Source organism: Myxocyprinus asiaticus, chromosome 32 (genome assembly GCF_019703515.2).
Source record: "Myxocyprinus asiaticus isolate MX2 ecotype Aquarium Trade chromosome 32, UBuf_Myxa_2, whole genome shotgun sequence".
Taxonomy (NCBI): Eukaryota; Metazoa; Chordata; class Actinopteri; order Cypriniformes; family Catostomidae; genus Myxocyprinus; species Myxocyprinus asiaticus.
The window spans coordinates 38,483,324-38,507,526 of NC_059375.1; the positions used below are offsets into that span (position 1 = coordinate 38,483,324).

Consider the following 24,203-nt stretch of genomic DNA (forward strand, 5'->3'; position numbering starts at 1 on the left):
AATACTTATATACTTTTTAAATACAAATGTTCGCTTCCTTACATCTCAGTGACGTGCGCTCATGAGAGGGATGACGTAAACTCGTTGGTAAGGTCACGCGTCACGTGGAGGAGGAGTCAGGAAGCACGCCATTGTTTACATTGGGGTATTTTTTTTATTATTATTATTTGGAAATTTTTTTTTATTTTATTTATATTGTTTTGAAATAGTTTTGGACTGTTTTGGTTTGTGAACGGCACAAGTTTCTCTTGTAAGCAATGACGCGCTTCCTGACTCCTCCTCCACGCGACGTGTGACCTTACCAACGAGCTTACATCATCCCTCTCATGAGCGCACGTCACAGAGATGTACGGAAGCGAACATTTGTAGTTAAAAAGTATATAAGTATTGTTTTGTTTCTAAAAATAATTAATTGTTTACGTTCAGAAGAACTTTATTTGTCAACTGGAGTCGTGTGGATTATTTTGATGCACCCTAAATATGCATTTTGGACCGTCAAAAAATGGAGTACATTCACTTGCATTGTTTAGAGGAGGAGGACAGAAATGAAATCCTAAAAGTCTTAAATTCTGTTTTGATGAAGAAAGAAACTCAGATACATCTTGGATGGCCTGAGGGTGAGTAAATTATCAGCAAATTTTCATTTTTTGGGTGAACTATTCCTTTAGTTACTTTTATTTTGTATTTATGTGATTTTTGGAGCTGCAAAGATCTGGTAACCATTCACTTGCATTGTAAGGACCAACAGAGCTGATATATTCTTCTAAAAATCTTTGTTTGTGTTCTGCTGAAGAAAGAAAGTCATACACATATGGGATGGCATGAGGGTGAGTAAATGATGAGAGAGTTTTCATTTTTGGGTGAACTATCCCTTGAAAGATATAAGAATTGGCAGAAAATTTGAATTATTTTTAGAGAATAAATATTTAATGTATTTCATTTTTCTTTATTTTCTAACTTGTTTTAAGCATAAACCTCTCAATTTTGTTAGAATTTTGCTTTTATAAAAATCAAAGTACATTTATATTTACTAAGATAAGATATGTTAGTCTTAGTAAATTTATCTTAAGGATGTTTTGATTTTTTAGAACAAAATAATTGTCAGTGTTGTCAGTTGAACTTAAAATAAGTGGGAAAAAAATCTCAAACAACATACACTTGTATTAAAGATACTCTTTTTTTTAAATTTGTCAATGAAAACAGTTAAACTGTAAATGAGTTTTTGGATTTTCATGGTAATATTAACAAAAACATTACTATCAACAAAATATTAATGAATTTCGATGTTTAGTTTTATAAACATTTTATTTTAAGCTACTTTGATTAAAAAAAATAAAAAATAAATAAAAAATAAAAAAAATGTGGTACTGTGTTGGGTTGCCACTTTATTTTCAATGCAAAATATGGGTTTTGAGGCAAGTTTGTTTTTATTCTGGATCTCGTTTTTGCTTGTTTTTAACTTTGATGTTTGAGGAGCATAAAAGCATTAGCTTTTAAAGAAGATTATATATATATATATATATGCAGATTTTACAGCCTTCTAGCATAAAGTCTCATTAACTTGCACTGACTCCATTCTGATTGGAGAGGCTGTAGCTTCAGTCTGAGCTCTGACCCTTCAACTAATTAACGACTGCTCACATGTGTACTCTGTTTATAGACAGAACATACAGTTCACTCACACAGTTTGTAATCAGCTCCCGCTTTCCTTTAATAACGGATTAATTTGAGCAGCACTGTTTGTATTTCCACCAGCCATGGTTTGTACATTTCATGGCCTCATACAGTCACGTAACAGAGCAACACATGATTTGTCACCCCTTTGTGTGATTATTTGATTGAAGTGTCAGATGTCGTAATCATTGTTTTTCTCTGGTAATTTCCATCGTCAGGGCTGCAAAGAAAATAATGTGGCCTTGTAATACTTTTTCATAACCTTGTAACTTAATTATCAGTAACTGAGATCTTGTTTGATAGCTGTTAATGTGTTTAGAGTCTTTCTTGCATGAAACACAAAAGGATATATCAGGCAGAATGGTTGCCTCAATGACCATTCACTTTCATTGCAACTTTCATTCTTCCATTCAACATCTCCTTGTGTGTTTCATGTTTGGAATGACATGAGGTTCAGTAAATAATGGCAGAATTGTCATTTTTGGGTGAACTGTCCCTTTAAGTGCTTGAGAAGTATCTAAATGTTTTTGTTTACTTTAATCTGTGGTCATTAAACTTAGATTGAGTGGCTCAGAATCCAACACATTGGAAAGTGCCAACAAAACACCCAGGAGAACTGGGCTTTCAGCATGTTGTGTTCTGTCAATGTTCTGCCTTATCATAAAACCAATGAGCCTTGAGGCACCATGCATTGAGCAGACAGCTAAGACACCAGCACACCAGTTTCCCATGGGTTCACACTGGGTTGTGTCTTCCTGAAATGTGAACTGTTCTTGTCATATTTTGCTTCAACAAAGACAGTATTTTCATGTATTGCTCCTTTTAAGGAATAGTTGACATGATAGCTTTGTGTAGGTAACAGTCAGAAATGTACAATAAGTCATTCACTGACAATCTTCGCTTCCATTGAGCTGTTAAGCGGAGTCAACTCAAGAACCGGATCAGTCTGATCTGTGATTTTTTTTTTAATTTTTTTTTTTTTTTTTACTGAATACACTGATTGGTTAAATAAGATCCAAGTCAAAAGAACAATTAATTCAAGAATAAGTTTTAAAGACAAATTTTATGATACTTTTATAGTGCTTTTGTATCCTGTATGAAGTCATTTTGTGGTGCTTCTGTGACACTTTCGGCTCGTGTGCTCTCTAGGATTTGTACCCCGATCCTTTGTTTCACAAGTACTGTATATTGGTAATTTCTTCACCACTAGCAGCACCAAACCTTAAATTATTACAAAATAATGATTGTTTTGAAACAAGTTTATAAAGACACTGCCAAATTAATTTATAAATCTAAATTTTTAGTTCATGCCTACATGGAACTAATAAAGTAAATAAACAGTTTCTAGCTAACAAGGGTTTGTGGGGAATTATGTGCTAAATGAGGCTTGATTATTGAATGTATCGATTCATATCAGTAGTCACACACCTGTTTTTGTCTCTCATTTCAGCTTCATTCAAATTCAGACAAAGGTGATGGCTCAGTACAGTACATCCTGAGTGGTGAAGGTGCGGGAACTATTTTCATCATCAACGAGGTTACGGGAGACATCCATGCCACAAAGAGTCTAGACCGTGAAAAGAAGTCACATTATGTTCTTCACGCGCAGGCCATCGACCGCAACACCAACAAACCACTGGAGCCGGAGTCAGAGTTCATTATCAAAGTTCAGGATATTAACGACAATGCCCCCAAATTCCCGGACGGACCTTTCGTCACATCTGTACCTGAGATGTCGGAAGTTGGTGAGATTATCTTTTTTTTCTGTAATATGTTATAGCAAGCATCACTATTACCAGTTTGTTTAGGGATTTGAACAAACCCATAACCCTAAATATTAAACTTTGGTTCCTAACTCCCTCACTGAAATCAAAATGGAGTTTTGTGTCTTTTATATGCTAGTGTACTCCTAAGCATTGCTATTTCATATTTCAGTCATTAAAATCCATATATAAATTTAACACAATCTTTGTTACAGTAGCTCAAAATGCAGTGCCAATAAAGGTACTAAATTGTCATTAGTAAACCTTCATAAACATTAACTTGTGATTTGTTTCAACTTTAGATTGTGTACTGTAAAATATGAACAGATAATTAATAAAGATAGTAAAAGTATGCTTACATACATGAACAAACAAACAGTACATGTGTGGCTTTTACAGAATTTAGTTACTAATTAGCTGGACATTAATAATGAATTTGTAAATATGAATAGTGTTTGAAGTGGTGAAAAATACTAGTAATTCCTGAAAACATTTGTAAATGTATAAAAGTGCATGAGCTCATTTATAAAGTAATTTATGAAAAAGTTTAAAGATACGTGTAAGCATTAAAATGTACATAAAAAATGATCTGCTCATCATTATGTAAAATTTGTAAATAATAATAATAATAATAAATAAATAAATAAATAAAAACATTTGTAGATGTTAATAAGTGCAAATCCATATATGAATGAAAGCCTTATAACATTTGTAACTATTTGAAATTACATTAACTAATGATCTATTAAGCATTATGTAATGTTAGTTAAATTCGTTAGTTAACAAGTACTTGATATCATATTTCTAACTATTTGAATATACTGTACATTAACTACTGATCTGTTAATCATTAACATAAGTTATTAAGTGTTACCAAAAAAAAAAAAAAGAGAAAAAAGGATTTCAATAGGAAATATGTCAACAAAGAAAAGCTTTGCTCACAAATTTTTTATTGGGTCTATAAAATTAGGAAGTCCACACCCATTTTATCGAACTTTTCTCTCAGGAAGAGTGGATTTCATAAATTTCAACACTCCAGTAGAAGAGTTATGTACCTGTCTTAAATGTTTATGTCAAGTTTGGGTGTTTCGGTTCATTCCTGTCAATGGAAGATGTTGTGGCGATATGTACAAATTTGAAAATTTAAATAGCTTTTCAGAGAACATAGCTGTCAAAAGCGTATTAAAACCAGAGGCATGTACTGCTGCAAACTTATAAGCTGTCACCATCTGAGATCCATCACTTCTAATTCAAATCTCATAGCTTCACTTTGTTCCCAAGTCAAATGGATTTTCTCTACCTACCCCATGGCTTCTGTCCTCTTGTTATGTGTTTTTCAGCTCGAGTTCCCCCAGGAACTCAATAGCTCTCAGAGAGCACTATGTGTCCCTGAACGCATCACACATTCTCCGAAACGATCCACTTCCACAAAGAGACAGAGAAAGAAATAGTTAAAGAAAGAGGTATTTCTTAGATGAATGTTTCTCCTGCAAGCTCTTCCTCAGTCACCTTCCAGCCCACACACAGTTTTACCGCACTGGTTTCCTAGAAACTCTTACAAGGACAGGTCAAAATGAAAATATGTATTTGGTGTGATATGTACAGGTATGTCATTACGACTTAAATGTGATGCATGCCATTTTTTTTTTCGATGTTAAAATACTTTCTCCTATTCCAGCTTAATATGCAGAGACTGCAATAAGTAAGCCATTTGTAGGTTGATTTCCTTAAAAATTTAAACCCAGTGGAAATGAAGCAACACTACTAGTCAAACTTAAGCCCCTGCATAGCCTTAATGGGACTTTGTCTTCTTTTTTGAAGCGAAATATTCAGTTAATTGCTGCTGTTTATTACTATATTTAATCTCAGTTATATAACATATGGTGTTTTCTAGTTGAAACTGACTTGACAAATTAAATATTGCTCTTTATTTTGACAGTGTGAAACACATCTCAGTGACTAATGTGTCCTTAAGGTTAAGAAGTACGGTGGCCAAGAAGTGCACAACACAACCAAATTAGCAAAACAAAAACAAGCTGAAAACAACAAAATAAGCCACAACACAACAAAATAAGCCACAACACATCGACATAAAGCCACAACACAATGAAATAGAGCCACAACACAACAAAATAAGCCACAACACATCAAAATAAAGCCTCAACACAATAAGCCACAACACAATGAAAAAAGCCACAACACAACACAATAAGCCACAGCACAATGAAATAAAGCCACAACACAAGAAATAAAGCCACAACACAACAAAATAAAGCCACAGCAAGACTAAATAGTCACAACACAAGAAATAAACCCACAACACAGCAAAATAAAGCAACTGCACAATGACATAAAGCCACAACAAAATAAAGCCACAACACAACAAAATAAAGCCAAAGAACAAGGAAATAAAGCCACAACACAACAAAATAAAGACACAACACAAAGAAATAAAGCCACAACACAATGAAATAAAGCCACAACACAACAAAATAAGCCACAACACAATGAAATATAGCCACAGCACTACTGAATAGCCACAACACAAGAAATAAAGCCACAACACAGAGAAATAAAGCCACAGCACAACAAAATAAGCCACAACACAATAAAATAAAGCCACAGCACAACGAAATACACTACAACACAACAAAATAAAGCCAAAATACAATGAAATAAAGCCGCAACACAACAAAATAAGCCACAACACAATGAAATAAATCCGTAACACAATGAAATAAAGCCACAACACAATGAAATCAAGCCACAACACAACTAAATAAAGCCAAAGCACAATGAAATAAAGCCACAGCACAATGAAATAAGCCACAACACAACAAAATAAGTCACAGCACAACAAAATACACAGCACAATGAAATAAAGCCAGAGCACAATGAAATAAAGCCACGACTCAACAAAAATAAAGCCACAACACAACAAAATATAGCCAGCCTGCATACAGCCCATGTTCACAGGAGCATGATGCCTTATAAGAGCTGCCGGTATGCAAGAATAGCTGCACGTACTGTGATGTCATTCTCGCATCATTGCAAATGTTGTTTATTGTTTATTTAGGTCCCGATTTGCTGTTCCCATAGCAGCTAATGCCAGTTCAATAATCTGTTGTATCGTAAGATTCAAGTACTGACTGCAATCAGTTTTGAAGGAGTCAATTATTGCCTGGCTGATGTCCATTACTGTTGACAATTCATGAACAAAGTGGGTTCAAAATCCCAATTATAGATTTTGGAGAATACACTGTTGTTCAATTGATATGTTAGAGCTGTGCCATCTACTTGACCATCACAGATTAGTTTTCTCTGTAGTGTTGCTCTGCCTTTATTGGAAATCACCCTGAACTGATAGAATCTCTTACTCATAAAAATACAATTCAAACATTTGAAAACCAGATGGATCCGGTGTATTGGGTTTGAGTTCTGTACAAATTCTAATTGCACATGCAAATTGTGTTTTTCCTCTCCCATTTCTGAATATTGCTGTAGGGGAACAGTATGTGTGTTAGGAAATAAATTAAACTGTCTGTATGTCTATTTATAATGGAATTAGTCGCGCTCGACAACCATTATAAGAAAGATAAAGGACAAATAATTAGATTATTTGTCTGAATAAAATTCCCCACCATTAAAATTGTAATACAACGTCTCGTTGTATCCGCTCACAATTTCTATTCTAAGGAATTAGCTTTAATAAGGAATTATGATTAATTCACTTATTGGAGTAATATTGTTCTCATGGCTTATTGAAAATAATATCATAAATATTTAGGTATAGCTTTAGGGTTCGGATCTTTGAAAAAATCAAGTGACCAGATTATTTATCAAAATATACCACAGTCAAATTATATTTGAATACAAACAAGACTTTATTGCTAATATAAACATAAAAACTAATTTAACACATACAAACATGAAACATGTTGGTGAGTAAAGTGAAAGAGTGACTAGGATGGAAATGATCTATACAGAGAAAAGGAATTTTATGGAGTCTGTAGACAATGCCTTGAGAACCATTAATACTAAATTCAGTCTAACTCGATTTGCAATCGAGTAACCCAAATTATATTAGAGAGACAGCAGCACTTTCAGCAAAGTCTGGAGATGTACTTGCGTGTCATTGCGTTTCCTTGCGTTGCTTTGTTCTTTGGATCTTTGTAGAAAGTTTGGGTGGTTCTGTCGATGATTTGGACATCTGTTAAGATCGTGTATAGTTGTTGTCTGTTGCATCGATGGATGATGAGGGCTTTGAAGCGAGGCCTTCCGCAGGGAGGACCGTCACGTGTGTGTGTTGTAGTGCAGAGAAGAGAAGGGCTTCCTCTGAGCTTTACTCTGAGCCTTCCTGGACTTCTACATTGCATGGAGGCTGCCAGCCATGAGGGCCAAAGCACAGAGCTGAAGAGGAAGTGGAGCAAGAGAAGAACTCAGAACTCAGAACTCAGAACTCAAACTCCACTGGGGGTTGTTCAAGCTGGCCTTTTAACCCATTCGATTTGTTCACACCCCAAAGAGGCTCTAAGGCAGCTTTTCAGAGTCACACGGCCAATTTGTCTGTCCTTTTCCAAGTTGATTTACAATCCTTTGTGTAAAGGATTCTTAAAAATTCCCACTCTAAATAATACATGTTTTAACCATACATTTTATATCTTGGATGCAACTGAATATATAAAAAATTAATAACATAAACATTCCTGAAATAAAGAAAGAATTTCAAAGATAATAAACATGAGGTGTTTTATCCTGAATAGTCACCATTTTTAGTAAAAATGACACGAATAATACAAGATTAAAAATTATAATCATCGATTTGTCAGTTATATGTAATTACAAATCACTACACATATTTTAAAAGGTACATCAGGCTATAATCATTCAATTGTCAGTTATAAAAGTGATCACAGGTCATAAAGTCATTTTCAAAATTATCTAGCAAAGCTAGGTATTGTGTACGTTTTGAGGGTTAACTCAGCAAAGTTCTGTGACTTTGTGTGAAATGTTCCTGGATTAAGTTGAGATGTCCTGAGATACACTTGTATTGAAAAGTTCATTTGTGCATTTGAAGTTATGAGCATTAGTTTGTCCTCCTAAAGAAAATTTCAACAATTCTTATCCAGTCTGTTCATTCTCTGTGTCTTGAACAATGTTGATAGTCATGTGATACAGGAAATGTCTCATTTTTTAAGTGTTCATGTGTTACTAAATGAATGAATCAAAGGGACTTCTTTTTTAGCTGCTGTTTGCAGAATACTGATCAGAGAGGATGTCTCATGACTAATTTGGAGCCTAGAAAATTGGTTATTGTCCAGAATAAAGAGTCATAGAACTGGCGTTGCGTTGTTCATTGTAATTCAGGAGGATCTGTGTTTAACTCTGTGTCTTTTATTGTCCATCACCTCTGCCCTTGAACCAGTGGGGGTATTCTCTAGAAGATCAGTCCTCCAGTCATGCAAACAATTTATCAGTCATGAGTGTTTTCAAGAATGTGCTATCTGGACAAGACTCTTTTGTTCATTTTATTGGCCAGATGTGTTTCATCTCGTTTAGCTGGGCCAAGCCATTTTGTCAGCTCTTAGTTTTATGGTTCTGACGAATTTCCGGTGCTCTAGGCCACCTTGGTGAAATTTTGTTTTAATTCTTCTTAATTTCCTTCTGCCGGGCTACTCCGAAACCTGCATTTGATCAGTTTAACTAATTTATTATGTATTCCATCCCTGTTTGTTAGCAAGTAGAACACTGAGAAAAAGATGTTTTGAGTTTTACTCAGGTATTCAAGGGCACATGCACTGCAGACAGTGCACTGCTTACTGTTCATTAACTTGTTTCTGGTAATTTATCCACTGTGGGGTTGTATTTCTATATTTTTGTTTTGGTAAACATGTTTATTTAGATTGTTTTCATGTAAAAAAATAAATAAATCAATAAAAAAAATCACACTGGAATTGACACTGAGTTAGAATAAATGTCCATGAGGATAAACACTCTTCACTTGCTACCTTGCTACCTATTTCATAATCATGCCTGCTAAGAAAAAACATCTTAAACTAGCCTAAGTTGGTTAGGCTGGTCTGTTTTGATGGTTTCAAAGGGGTTTTGGGCAGTTGTCCACTGGTCAGCCTGGGAGACAAGCAAGACCAGCTAAGATCAGCTTGGCCGGGAGACCAACTAAGACCAGCTAAAACCACCATAGGCTGGTTTTTCAGCATGCGTTTTGCTTAAAAATGTAAAACAAACAGGATTAACCACAGTTTTTCCAGAAGGACAGCATCACCTAAGGTGGTTTAACCGGTCTTCCAGCCTGGCCAAGCTGGTCTTAGATGGTCTTGCTTGTTTCCCAGCCTAACCAGCAGACAAGCCTAAAACCCATTTAAAAGCACTGAACACACCATCTTAACCAGCCTTAGGCAAACTATAGACCAGCTTTGCAAAGCTGGGGGACCAGCTAGATCAGCTGAAGATTAGCTAAACCAGGTAAGACTAGCAGACCACTGTATGTTAAAACCATCAAAACACATCAGCTTAACCAGCTTTAGACCAGCTGAAGGCCAGCTAAACCAGTTCAAACCAGCTATGACAAGAGAACCTACTCTTGGAAATGTAAGACAAACAAGATGAAGTTGGTCCAAAAGTCTAACAACACAGCATCAGCTGGTTTCCCAGTCTGTCCAAGCTAGTCTTGTTTTTCTCCCAGCTTGACCAGCGGAAGGGTGCCTCAAACCCCTCTAAAACCATCACAACAGACTAGTTTAACCAACCTTAGACCAGCTGAAGACCAGCTAAGTCCAGAAAACCACCTAGGTTGGTCTAAGCTGTCTTTTCAACCTGCAATTGCTCTTGGAAATGTAAAACAACTATGGTAAACTAAAATTTATCCACAGCCCGACAACACCACAATACTCCCAGTCTGGCCAAGCTGGTCTTAGCTGGTCTCGTGCATTTCCCAGCCTGACCAGCAGACAGGTGCCTCAAACCCCTTTGAAACCATCAAAACAGAACAGTTTACCAGCCTTAGACCAGCAAACCAACTTAGGCTGGTTTTTCAACAGGTATTGCTCTTGGAAATCTAAGACAAACAAGATAAACCTAAGATTTCCAACAATCCAACAGCAGAGCATCACCTCAACTGGCTGTTTCAGCTCTAGGAACATGCTCTCATTCGACTGATATCGATAGGGTGTAAGGAGGAGAGTGCTGTAGTAACAGGAATCAGCAGAGGTAGAAGGAAATGTATAATTAGTTGTCGTGTTTCCTCTTATTTCTAAGGTTGGGCATTCAGAGGTGTTTATTAGTAATCATCTATGAGCTGAGTGAGCTCGTCTGGGCTGTAACACTTAAAATCTACACAGCACTAGTCCACTGGAGTCAATATTCTCTGTGTGTTTGGGACCAGCTTTCCTTTGTGTTCTGGATCTAATTGTGTGTTGATGGTTTGTCTCTGCCAGTTTGAACTGATTGGCTGGATACGAGCCAGACACTTCAACCTCTCAGCTTTGAGAGACTGGTGAGTCTGATAAGAGGGACTATAATAAGACCACACACACATGCACATGTTTGTTTTTGTCTATCCTGGTAGGGACTTGGGGACTTGTCAGACATAATTTAGTAGGTTTATTAAGCAGTTTTCCATGTGGGAACTGTTGGCTGGTCCCTGTATGTGATTTCAGGTTTTACTGTGCTTGCAGGGACATTTGGTCGCCACAGTGTAGGCAAATCCTGAAAACACCGACACATTAGTGTAGATAGATGCAGATATTGTTGGCTTGTGTATGACAAATTGCTTGTTGTGTTCCACATTTGTAAGTAGCTTTGGGTAAATGTGTCTGCTAAATGGCTAAATGTAAATGTACTTGGCAATCAAAATAATGTTTTGTACATGGGTGCACACATATACAGTATATGCATTATTTTCCCCCTACCATACTGTATGATCTTCTAGCCATTTAAAAACATGTATTAGAAGTGGGTCTTTGTTGCACAATAAATATTAGGTGATTAGCTAGATTTTGCTTACCCATGCAAAACCATTGGTGAGTAATTGTTTAAAAACTTGAAGCAATGTTTACTTCATTGAGAAAGACTACTTGCCATTGTTTTAACTGAATTTGTTAATATTTACATTAATATTGAACCTTTTAAATTAGGGGTGTGCAAAACTACCAATTTTTGTAATTGACTAGTCGAGTAGTTGGTGTTAAAGATAATAATGCATTATACAGGCTCCGTAATGGTCACATGACCCTGATCAGATGTGTTTCAGAGGGATATATGGAAGCTAAGCACAGCATTTCAACATGGTAACTAATGGTTCTTCAACAAATAAATAGGCTAAATAACTATAACTTTTATCTTATATAACTATATCTTATTGCACAACTATCATATATATATATATATATATATATATATATATATATATATATATATATATATATATATATATATATATATAAAAAGATTAAGAAGAAAGGCTTCAGTACAGAGTGGCACAAAACCACTTATGCACATCCTGAATGCAGAATGATGTGCTTCACGATGCGCTTCATGTAAACAGAGAGCTTGGGAGTTTCAAGGCGATCCTCGCTGCACACTCAAAATTGCAGAACTGGAAGATAATGCTGGTACATGTTTAGTTCATGACATCAAGCAGTTTAAACATATTGTACTGCAACTTTTTATTTAAGCAGTTTCAGACAGAATCAGCAAAAGACTTTAATCTCTCCAAAGCACCTCAAATACAGAAACAATTACTCGCAGCAGAGGATTTAACATCCAACAGTGATTGTCTGGCAATGCATTGTTAATGTGGTGCTTTGCTGTAACAGCGGTGCATAAATGGACTAAACTTAAAGAATTCAAGAAATGGAAGGTCTTGCAGAGGGTTTTACCGTGATGACTATTAATCACTTTTAAGCACAGCAAAAATGCTCTCCAAGACATTGTGCCTCTCAGTCAATATGAGAATTGTGTATCCCATTAAAACCACCACCACCACTAAAATATTAATGTTAGTAGTTGACCCCAAAAATCGACTAGTCAGTTGTTGGACGACTAGTCGAGTAGTCGACCACCGTGGCACATCCCTATTTTAAAAAAGGAGTGTGATCAATCGTAATTAGCAATTTGTTGCTGTAGTATCGAAATTGGTATCAAGAATTGTGAAATTTCACTGGTATTAGTACCAACTATTGACATTTTTATATTATGAAAACCCTTTTAGAAAGGTGATCTTAAAGCGGAAGTATGTACTTTTGCACTGTTAAAATACTTTATTCTATCCCAGTTTAATATGCAGAGATCACTCTAAGTAAGCCATTCACAGGTTAATTTTCTCAAAACACTGTAAACACTCCGCTCTGTGGCACTATGAAAGTTCCGGTGTTTGTTTTGTGCGACCCATTTAGATCTGCCCCAACAACATTACTCAACTAATGGCGTCTCTTTGTTTGATCAATTAAAGATGAGGGGTGCATTCAGAAAGCTGTTTTTAAAACATTGTTTATTTTTGCAATTCTATTCAGTGGCGCTAGTGTCGCAGAAATGACATGCTTCAGCTCTAAAGGAATAGTTCACCCAAAAACGAAAATTCCGTCATAACTGTCGAAACAACACAAGATTATCCACTCATGAACATGCAACGGACGTCAAGATTTTCACTGAAAATTACTTAAATATCAGGTTGTTTCTCATCAAAACCTATTGTATGCCTCTAAAAGATCTGGAATATGACAAGTCGCATGGACTATTTCTATGATACTTTTGGGTCATTTTTAAAGCTTTAAATTGAGCCACTATCCACTGTATTAAAAAGGCAGACTGCAATGGCATCTAATTTTATGTTCCACTGAAAAAAAATCATACAGATTTACAACAACATTAGGGTGTTTTTTTTTTTTTATTATTATTTTGGGTGAACTATCTTTTTTACATAATGTTACATAAATGTTTTAAGATCAGTATTCACTATAACTATTATGAAGCTTCTCAGTTAGCTGGGACTGCTTGACTTGCACTTTTACTGTAATTTTTAAGGGCAATATTTTGATTAGAAGTTTGTAAAAGTCAATATCTTTATTAGGTGGTGCAGAATTACTACCCCCTTCACACACACATATTTTATCCGCAGCCCCTGGGTGTCAGCCCTGTCAGAAAATTGTAGACAAGCTGTTTCAGCAACTTTGTGGCTGCTAGAGTCTGATAGAAATGTTGAAACTGAAGCAGAGAGCTGGACACAGTACAAAGAAGAGTGAGATAACTAATTTAACCCTCTACACCTAAATGATTATAACTAAATTACTCTTTTCTGAAGCTGTAACTATTCAGATTGCAGCTTTAAAGTTTCATTATGCTGTTTAACTATGAAGAAACAAGTTAGCATTAGTTATTTTCAAAAAATCTGTTGTGCTGCCTGTGTAAGCAGCATTTAAAATAGATAGTTCACCCAAAAATTAATCTTCTCTCATCATTTACTCACCGTTGTGCCATCCCATATGCGTATGACTTTCTTTCTTCTGCTGAGCACAAATGAAGCTTATTTCTGTTTGTCCTTTCAATGCAAGTGAATGTGTACCAACATTTGGAAGCTCCAAAAGCATATAAAGGCAGCATAAAATTAATCCATAAGACTCCAGTGGTTAAATCCATGTCTTCTGAAGAAATATGGTAGGTGTGGGTGAGATTTCAGTTAGGATGCTACCTTTGCAGGCCATAGACAGTAAGGCAACTCAGTAGGTTTTGGGGCAGAGCTGATGTCTTTGTGAACTGAAAAGCTTTTAAAATTCTTAGAAGAAGAACATGGCTTTTTGATTGTTTTATGGCTGGTTTTCACCATGAGACAAATTGAGGGAAAGAGACAAATTGCAACTGCAAGAGAGTGAGAAAGAGAAAAGGAAATTCAAGATTCTGCCTCCATAATCGTATTTTACGCCTGAGCCCTCAAAACTGCATTAAATGTTTTGTGGTGTTTGCAGTGTCAGTAAGCAACCGACAGAGCAGATAGATGGATTGAACGCTGTGAGCTGTAATTAATGTGAAGAAGTGCAGCTGAGAAATGAGACCTGAGCCAGTGCAAGGAATGAGAGAAATACTAAAAACAAAAAAACAAACAAAAAAAAAAAAAACATAAGAAATAAAGACTGAAATGAAAAAGAGAGAGATGATAAAGAACACAAAGCTGGTCAACCTATGTCATGAGTCTGGGTGGGACTATCTTTTTGGCTGACCAATAGCAGATGAGGGGGAGTGTTCTCATCTAATGGTAGATGAGAACACTCCCCCTCATCTGCTATTGGTTATATTTATATATTTATATTTATATAATCTGCTATTGGTATTAATAAAGGTTCATGTATTTAAATTTTTTTTATACCGGAACAGTGTGATTTTCATGACTTTCGGTTCCATTAACGGTTTCCGAACAAGCAATTTTCCACCTATGCAGACTCTATCTACAGCACGAAATACACAGCGCATAAAATGAATTTAAATTCATAAAATGCATTTTAAATAAATTCATCCCTCCCTCATACACACACAAATGCTCAGTTCTCTCTCTTTCTGCAGGTACATCAGTTTTTCAAGTCACAGCGACCGATGCAGATGACCCAACATATGGAAACAGTGCACGGGTGGTTTACAGCGTTCTACATGGACAGCCGTACTTCTCCGTTGATCCCAAAACCGGTAAATTCATGTCTTTTGTTCATTTTCTCCTGAACTACTCAATTCATTACAAAGGACTCATTATTTCTTGGCTGTTTAGAGCTACTGGTGAATTTTGCTAAGTGGGTGTACAAATAAAAGCAACACGCAGACAATTCACTATAGTTTTTTTTTTTTCTTTCTTTTTTTTCTTTTTTTTTTTTACAGTTGTTATTCAAATTAGACTCTAAAGACCATTTTAGATGATCCGCTGGAGAAAAAACCCCATTAATCTCACATGTGTCTCATCTGGAGTTTTAGACAAGATCACAACGTCTCAAACTGTGCTCAGATTTGTCTACCAAAGTTTGCAATCAAAAGTCAGAGATTTCAATATGAACTCACATTTTCTGAGCTATGCTATCCACAGGAAGTTTATGGATATATACTCTAACTGTATGTATAGAAATACATTATCTATTTTTATTTTTCACAAGACATTTTATGAGAAACATCTGTGATAAAACTGATACTTGTGACATAACTGACAAATTTCTTCTAGGGGGTCTTGTCTGTCAACTTCACCACTAAATTCAAAGCGCTCTTCATGTATTGACTCTTTAGAACTGCTGCTGCATTTTGTCAAGTAGGTGTACAATTAAAAACGACATGCTGGAAAATGACTGTAGCTTTTGTCCGTTGTCGTTTGTATTAGACTCTGAAGTCTGCTCCATAGAAAACAGCTGTGAACAATACAATACAGCACCAGAGCCCTTCTCTGTACAGAAATAGAGCTTGACATGTGTGCTGTATTGTTTGAATCTCAACTCTATAATGGAAAGCATCCCTAGAGAAAGAGGTGGAGAGAGTATTGTGTAAAGGCTTTTAGATGCTTAAAGAAAGACAGTAAGAGTGAGAAAAGCGAGTCTGAGTGCTTTCACATGGATTTAGTGTTTATAATAGGTGGACATTGTTTGGAGGGTTTTACAAGGAACCATTAAATGTTAATAGAGCCGCTGTGTGTATTGTATCCATGTGGAAAGAAAGAAAGAAAGAAAGAAAGCGACAGCAGGTGTTGAATGAATATTGATTTTAGTATTTGAAAGTTAGCTTGCATGCATTTAGGTGTGTGTCTATTCCTGCACATATAAATAGACTTAAAGAAACAGTTTACGGATAAAAAAATTAAATCAAATGTCATTATTTTGTCATTCTCATTTCATTCCACCCCAAAATTATTTTCTTTTCTCTGTGAAATGCAAAAGGAGATTTTAGGCCATCTTGTTGTACCAGTCCTTACACTTTGTCAAGCTGTTTTCAATTTTCTGTTTTCAGAATTTGTCCTGTGTAAATGGTAGGGTTGGGCAATATACAGTATATAGAATGTTCATAATAGAATCACAATGATTTTGCTGATGATATAAAATCGCAGTGATTTTAATTTTAAGTGCTTTTTATTTGGCCATTAAGTTTCATAAATCAGCAGAATCATTTCACGATCCTTCGTGGCTGCACAATTAATCAAAAAAACATAAAAATGGCAATATGGTAATATGTGATTAGTAAATTGCAAAAGGCATTGATTAAATACAGCTAAACATGGTCTATGTGAGCTTCAGAATAAGCGGGTGAAAATAAAAAAATCAAAGCTCCAGGGGAAGCTGAAGTAAATAGGACAAAAATATATTACTTTTATATAAAATAAATCAAATCCTCAAAATAATAATGATAATTCATTACTATATTAGAATAATAAACTTGACTGGGTCCCACATTAATAATTTAGTATTATCCAATATTCAAATGGGTTCCAGAAAATAAGTGTAGTTTTTGCACACCTTGTTCATTCACAAAAAAAAAAAAAAAAAAACGTCCTCGAATGTAATTCATAATCCAGTCATTTTTCGTTGAAATCAAGCTCTACCCTACATTTTTTCACTCGGAAATATATCAGATTACAAATGTAAAATGGATTCCTGTTGACTTTACAGCAAGAAACATTCCTCTAGACCAGTGTTTCCCAATTCTGGTCTTGGAGGGCCCCCAACACTACACATTTTGGATGTCTCCCTATTCTAATACACCTAATTCAAGTCAATGGCGTATTAGTATAGGCTCCAAGAACTAAATTGGGGTACTCCAGGACCAGAATTAGAAAACACTGCTCTGGACCACATCATCCCAAAATCTAACAGGGGACTGAGCCCATTTAATACTAAATTCCTAGAATCACCCCTGACATGAACTATGTAATATCTTCAAATATTTAAACTCAGTGTTGGTTTTCACTGAGACAATGCTGTGCTGCCCTTGGTGCTGAATAGCTATACTAGCCAAGCCTTCAGTATGTTCTATGGTACTGTTCATGGTTCTGAAACAAATCACTATGCCAGCCTTACCTACAGAATATTCTCTGACACTGTCCATGGTTCTGAAACATTTGCTATACTAGCCATGCCTTTGGTTTGTTCTATGGTGCTGTCCATGGTGCTGAATGCATTCTACTTTTTTTTTTTCTTTTTTTTTTATGTATGCTGTCTCTTGAATACTTTCCTTTTCTCACACACACAAGCGCCTGAATTTCACCCCAATGTAACCATCACCACAATCACAATGATTATTTTGAGAATAATAAATCTGGTTATGTAGTCTGTCTATATAGAATTGCTGCAAAAAGTATGCTGGCAGTTAAACCACACTCAAAAATAGATAAATATATTTGCATTATGTAACAAAAAATCTAACCAAGTGGAATTCAGTTAAAAAAATTATTGCACAAACACACTTTTCAAACAAAACATTTCACAAAAAGAATTGAGCTAGTCAAATTATTAAACAATATACAGTTGAAGTCAGAAGTTTACATAAACTTAGGCTGAAGTCATTAAAACTCATTTTTAACCACTCCATAGACTTAATATTAGCAAACTATAAATTTGGCAAGTCATTTAGGACATCTTCTTTGTGCATGACATGAGTAATTTTTCCAACAATTGTTTACAGACAGATTGTTTCACTTTTAATTGACTACATCACAATTACAGTGGGTCAGAAGTTTACATACACTAAGTTAACTGTGCCTTTAAGCAGCTTGGAAAATTCCAGAAATTAATGTCAAGACTTTAGACAGTTAGCCAATTAGATTCTGATAGGAGTTGTACTGAATTGGAGGTGTACCTGTGGATGTTTTTAAGGCCTACCTTCAAACTCAGTGCCTCTTTGCTAGACATCATGGGAAAATCAAAAGAAATCAGCCAAGACCTCAGAAATTTTTTTTGAACCTCCACAAGTCTGGTTCATCCTTTGGAGCAATTTCCAAACGCCTGAAGGTACCACATTCATCTGTACAAACAATAGTACGCAAGTATAAACACCATGGGACCATGCAGGCATCATACCGCTCAGGAAGGAGATGCATTCATAGTTTGGTGCGAAAATTGCAAATCAATCCCAGAACAACAGCAAAGGACCTTGTGAAGATGCTAGAGGATACAGGTAGACAAGTATCTATATCCACAGTAAAACGAGTCCTATATCGACTAAACCTGAAAGGCTGCTCAGCAAGGAAGAAGCCACTGCTCCAAAACTGCCATAAAAAAGCCAGACTACAGTTTGTAAGTGCACATGGGGACAAAGATCTTACTTTTTGGAGAAATGTCCTCTGGTCTAATGAAACATTGAATTGTTTGGCCATAATGACCATTGTTATGTTTGGAGGAAAAAGTTGGAGGCTTGCAAGCCGAAGAACACCATCCCAACCATGAAGCATGGGGGTGGCAGCATCATGTTGTGGGGGTGCTTTGCTGCAGGAGGGACTGGTGCACTTCACAAAATAGATGGCATCATGAGGAAGGAAAATGATGTGTATATATTGAAGCAACATCTCAAGACATCAGACAGGAAGTTAAATCTCATCGCAAATTTGTCTTCCAAATGGACAATGAGCTACATAAAAAGTTTGACTTAAGTTAAACAATTGAAAGGCAATGATACCAAACACTAACCAAGTGTATGTAAACTTCTGACCCACTGGGAATGTGATGAAAGAAATACAAGCTGAAATAGATAATTCTCGCTACTATTATTCTGACATTTCACATTCTTAATATAAAGTAGTGATCCTAATTGACCTAAGACAGGGAATGTTTTCTACAATTAAATTTAAGGAATTGTGAAAAACTGAGTTTAAATGTATTTGGCTAAGGCATATGTAAACTTCTGAATATTGTTAAAAATTGAGAAAAAAAGTGTCTGGACACTTTTTGGTTGGCAGACATCTCCATAGTTAGTGTTATGAACTACACCTGTGGTTATTCAACTAGGACACCTGTGTGAACTTGAGGGGAACAAAATGTATACGTCTACTAAAAATCCCCTTGACACCAGTTGATTAAAAGTTATTTAGCAACAGTAGCTCAGAGAAGTGAATTTAGTTCTAAGAAAAGTTCTCATTTGCTTACAGATGCAGCTTGTTTTTATATTTTGTATCTAAATCAATAACATTCTTACATTTTTTAGTATGACACATGTGTCCAAAAGTGTCTAAATATGTTTTGTATTTGAACATTTTATCTGCTGTTAATTTTTAAGGGAATTGTGGATCGTTGTGTAAAGTTGTCTGGATCATGCAGGCGTATTAAGAGTTTTTATAGATGCTTAATGGAATTGTGTGGAGAGACAGTATCAGTATTGCACTGAGCCAGACTGAGTTTATTTTAAATTGTGTACAAGGGCTTAATGCATTCAGACAGGAGACATGAGAACTGATTCAAGGTGACTGTGTGTGCAAGAAAGAGAAAAAGACAGATACATTGATTCAGTCTTGCTTTAACGTATTGCCTGTTTGTGATACTTCACTTTCAATCACTCACAAACTATCTTTTGGAACATTTAATACTGTCAACACAAATAACCCATCTCGAGACCAACAAACGATTATTGATTATTTTATTTTCAAGTCAACATGAAATTAAAATTGACCTTATTTACTTTTTTATGCACATTTCTGGTCTAATTTGGAAGCAAGGAAATCTGATATGCAGAAGAGTGCAGAATCTTATTTCTTATTAATTTTACATCATAACATTTCTTTGTTTTAAATTTGTTTTAATCCTCGAACATTATTATGTTTATTATTTCATATACTGTATATTATATGTGTTATATATGTGTGTGTGTGTGTGTGTATGTGTGTGTGTGTGTGTGTGTGTGTGTGTGTTACGTTTATTGTACATTATTTAACCCAACTGTATCTACCACTAATAGAATTTTAGAAAAACCTTTATTATGTATATTTCAAAAACTATAGTATTTTCATTTTTTCAGTTTCAGGTGGAACTCATTAAAACTTCTAAAACTATTTTAAACCAGTACACTATCTGCTAATGTAAACATGGCAACTGTGTAGTTCTAAAAGTCTTCACGCATATTATTAGATGAAAGAATTGGTGTTGTATTTCACTCACAAATGTAGAGACAGATGCCAGTCGCTTACATCTGATTTTGTGTCTGAGTTTTGTGTGAACTGCAAAGATGAGACATAGAAGCATTATATTTATAGAATGTTCTACTTGTGATGTGCATGTTAACAGTTTTGTTATAGAACTACATATGGAATTCTAGAATTGCATTGCAAATTTTTTTATAGAGTTGCATATGGATGCTAAAGTCTCGACCCCGGTTCATGGTATGGGTGGATATGTAGATTCTAAGGTATGTGCATATTTAAAGATTTCATACTGAAACGAACGCAAAATCTTATGCATGATGCCCCAGGTCATGTCAGCAAGACTTTCTAGGGATTGTTCATTTGTGTATTATCCCTCAAAGGCAATAAATATATGCATTATTTTAATAGAATCTGACAGGCAGTAGCTATAATGTATATCTGATTCATAATGTATATTATGAATACATTGAGAATACATTAGTTGATACCCGATGTGTTCTGCTGTAAACAGCTATATCAGCTCTATTTTATTTATAAATAAAATACCATTTAAAAAAAAAAAATAATAATAATTGTAATGTGTATTGTTAACTACACAATGTCGTAAAAACAAACATGTAATCATTACTCTGAATTCTTGTTTCATTTGGTTCATTTAGTCTGACATAAGAAAATGAATGAGTTGCACTTCAGTAAGTTTTTGATTCACTAAAAAGTATAGGCTGATAAAAATAATTTGTTCAGTAGGAAGCGCTGTGATTTTTGTACTTCAAAAGAACCGACTCGTAAGATTTATTCATTCGAAAATCAGACTGTACTGTGACGCTGTATGTTTCGTGCAGTAGATTCAAAAGAACCGACTCATAAGAGTCATTCGTTCGGGAATTGAACTACTGTATACTGGTCGCGCTGTACCGTACGTTTTGCACTGTAGATTCAAAAGAACCGAGTTATATGAGTCATTTGTTTGGGAATTGGACTATACTGGACTGGTTGCACTGTATGTTTTGCGCTGTAGATTAAAAAGAACTGACTCATGAGAGCCAATCATTCAGAAATTGGACTATACTGATTGTGCTGTATGTTTAGTCCTGTAGATTCAAAAGAACCAACTCATAAGAGTCATTTCTTCAGAAATTGGACTGTACTGGTCGCGCTAGATGTTTTGTGCTGTAGATTCAAAAGAACCGAGTTATATGAGTCATTCGTTCAGGAATTGGACAATACTGGAATGGTTGCACTGTATGTTTTGCACTGTAGATTCAAAAGAACAGAGTTATATGAGTCATTTGTTCGGGAATCAGATGATACTGGTCACGCTGTATGTTTCACACTGTAGATTAAAAGAACCGACTCATGAGAGCCAATCATTCAGAAATTGGACTATACTGATTGTGCTGTATGTTTAGTCCTGTAGATTCAAAAGAACCAACTCATAAGAGTCATTTCTTCAGAAATTGGACTGTACTGGTCATGCTAGATGTTTTGTGCTGTAGATTCAAAGAACAAAGTTATATGAGTCATTTTTTTCAGTAATCGGACTATACTGGTCGCATTGTTTGTTACACGCTGTAGATTAAAAAGAACCAATTTATGAGAGTCATTCATTCAGAAATCGGACAATATTGGTCATGCTGTAGATTCAAAAGAAATGACTTATATGAATCAGTCATTCAGGAATCAGACGACACTGGTTGTTTCACTGTATGTTTCATGCTGCTAGTAGCAGAAAACACTGTCAGACTATTTTAGTATGGTGTTCTGTACGCACCAGCAGAGGAATGCATGTTCCCGAACCGTAAACAGATTCAAGTGATGTTGTTGTTTTCAGTGTACAATTCACATGACATCCAGTCACACAAATCACAATCAGGAAGTCGAACAATGCTCATTTCCTGCACACTTAATTAGCGCTAAAAGCTGCAAGCAAGCTCAGTTCATCTCTTAGAAATGAGATCCTATCACCTTCAGTCGAATTTGTGCTATCGAATGGCTTCACTGGTAATTGCTGGTTAAATGCTTTCTCTCAGGACGTCAGGGAACACAAATATAGATGACAAGTGTGGATTAAAAACTTGAGATAAAGCACCCAAGAAGATAGAGGAGAAGACCACATAAATCTATTCCACAGAGAGAGCATTAGTCAATACTCAATCTTGCTTTGATTATATGGTAAGCGCAGCAGCATTGTTTTGTGTTGGATGAGTTGATTGTGGTCATTAGGTCAATAGATGCACCCAGAAAGAAAAACAAATTAATGGCCAGAAAAGGACGTGTCGTTTATGGGGAAAATGCAGTACCAGTAATATACAGTTTAATTTAGTCCGGCTCTTACTGTTTGGTAGTGGTTTCAGAGGTGTAATAAAATACTGCAATGGTTATGGCTTTGTGCTTAACAATCATCTCCATTACAGTAAATAACTGTTTACTTAGAGCAATGGGTTTATTTATTTATTTTGTTAGATAATTTTCATTCTAAAAGAGGAGAATTAATGTTGAGTGGGTGCTACGCCTCCTTTTCCTCATTAACTAGCAGTACTGCATTGTGATTCATCTTAATTAATAATTTTTTATAATTAACAACATTTTAAAATTTAGTTTTTACATTTGACATTCTTGCTAGGGTGTTGTGTTGTGGTTGCCAATGAATTCTGAATGTTTTTAGTGTTGCTACACTATGGTATTGCTAGGGTGTTGATTAGTGGTTGGTAAGGTGTTGTGTTGTGGTTGCTAAGGTATTCTGAGTGTTTTTTTTTGTTTTTTTTTTGTTTGTTTGTTTTTTTTTTTGTTGTTGTTTGTAGTGTGTTGTAGTAGTATGTGGTTGCTGGGATGATCTGAGTGGTTGCTATGGTGTTGCTTAGTGGTTTATTGAGTGTTGTGTTGTAGTTGCTAAGGTTTTCAGATATTCTTTTTTTGTTTGTTTGTTTTTTTTTTTTTTTTTTTTTTTTTTTTAGCGTGTTGCTATAGTATGTGTTGCTGAGTGTTTATTAGTGTCTTGCTGCAGTATGTTGTTGTTAGGGTGTTGCTTAGTGGCTGCTAAGGTATTCTGAGTGTTTTTAGCATGTTGCTAGAGTATGAGGTTGCAAGGGTTTTGATTAGTGGTTGTTAATGTGTTGTGTTGTGGTTGCTAATGTATTCTGAATGTTTTTTTGTTGTTGTTGTTGTTGTTTTTTTTTGTTTTGTTTTTTGCATTTTGCTACAGTATGGGGTTGCTAGGGTGTTCTGTGTAGTTGCTTGGGTGTTGCCTTTTGGTTGCTAAGGTATTCTGAGTTTTTTTTTTTTTTTTTTAGCATGTTGCTTCAGTACATGGCTGCCAGTGTGTTTTGGGTGGTTGCTAGAGTGGTTACTTGGGTGTTAAGTTTTGGTTGCTAATATATATATATATATATATATATATATATATATATATATATATATATATTATTATTATTATTATTATTATTATTATTATTTATTTATTTAATTTTTTTGCTTGTTGCTGTAGTATGTGGTTGCTGGGATGTTCTGAGTGGTTGCTAGGGTGTTGCTTAGTGGTTGCTTGAGTGTTGTGTTGTAGTTGCTAAGGTTTTCAGATATTCTTTTTTTGTTTGTTTGTTTATTTTTTTATTTTTTATTTTTTAGCGTGTTGCTATAGTATGTGTTTGCTGGGATGTTCTGGGTGGTTGCTA

The 24,203-nt window shown here is 35.3% G+C and overlaps 1 protein-coding gene across 2 annotated transcripts in view; it reads left to right on the top strand.

Moving 5' to 3' along the window:
* Positions 1-24,203, top strand: part of LOC127423077 (cadherin-18-like) — a 341,580-nt gene that overhangs the window by 247,443 nt on the left and 69,934 nt on the right. For both annotated transcript variants that reach the window (XM_051667110.1, XM_051667109.1), the window contains 2 exons: positions 3,125-3,419; positions 15,009-15,128. In XM_051667110.1, coding sequence (XP_051523070.1) covers positions 3,125-3,419; positions 15,009-15,128 — 415 coding nt within the window. The remainder of the gene's footprint in view (positions 1-3,124; positions 3,420-15,008; positions 15,129-24,203) is intronic.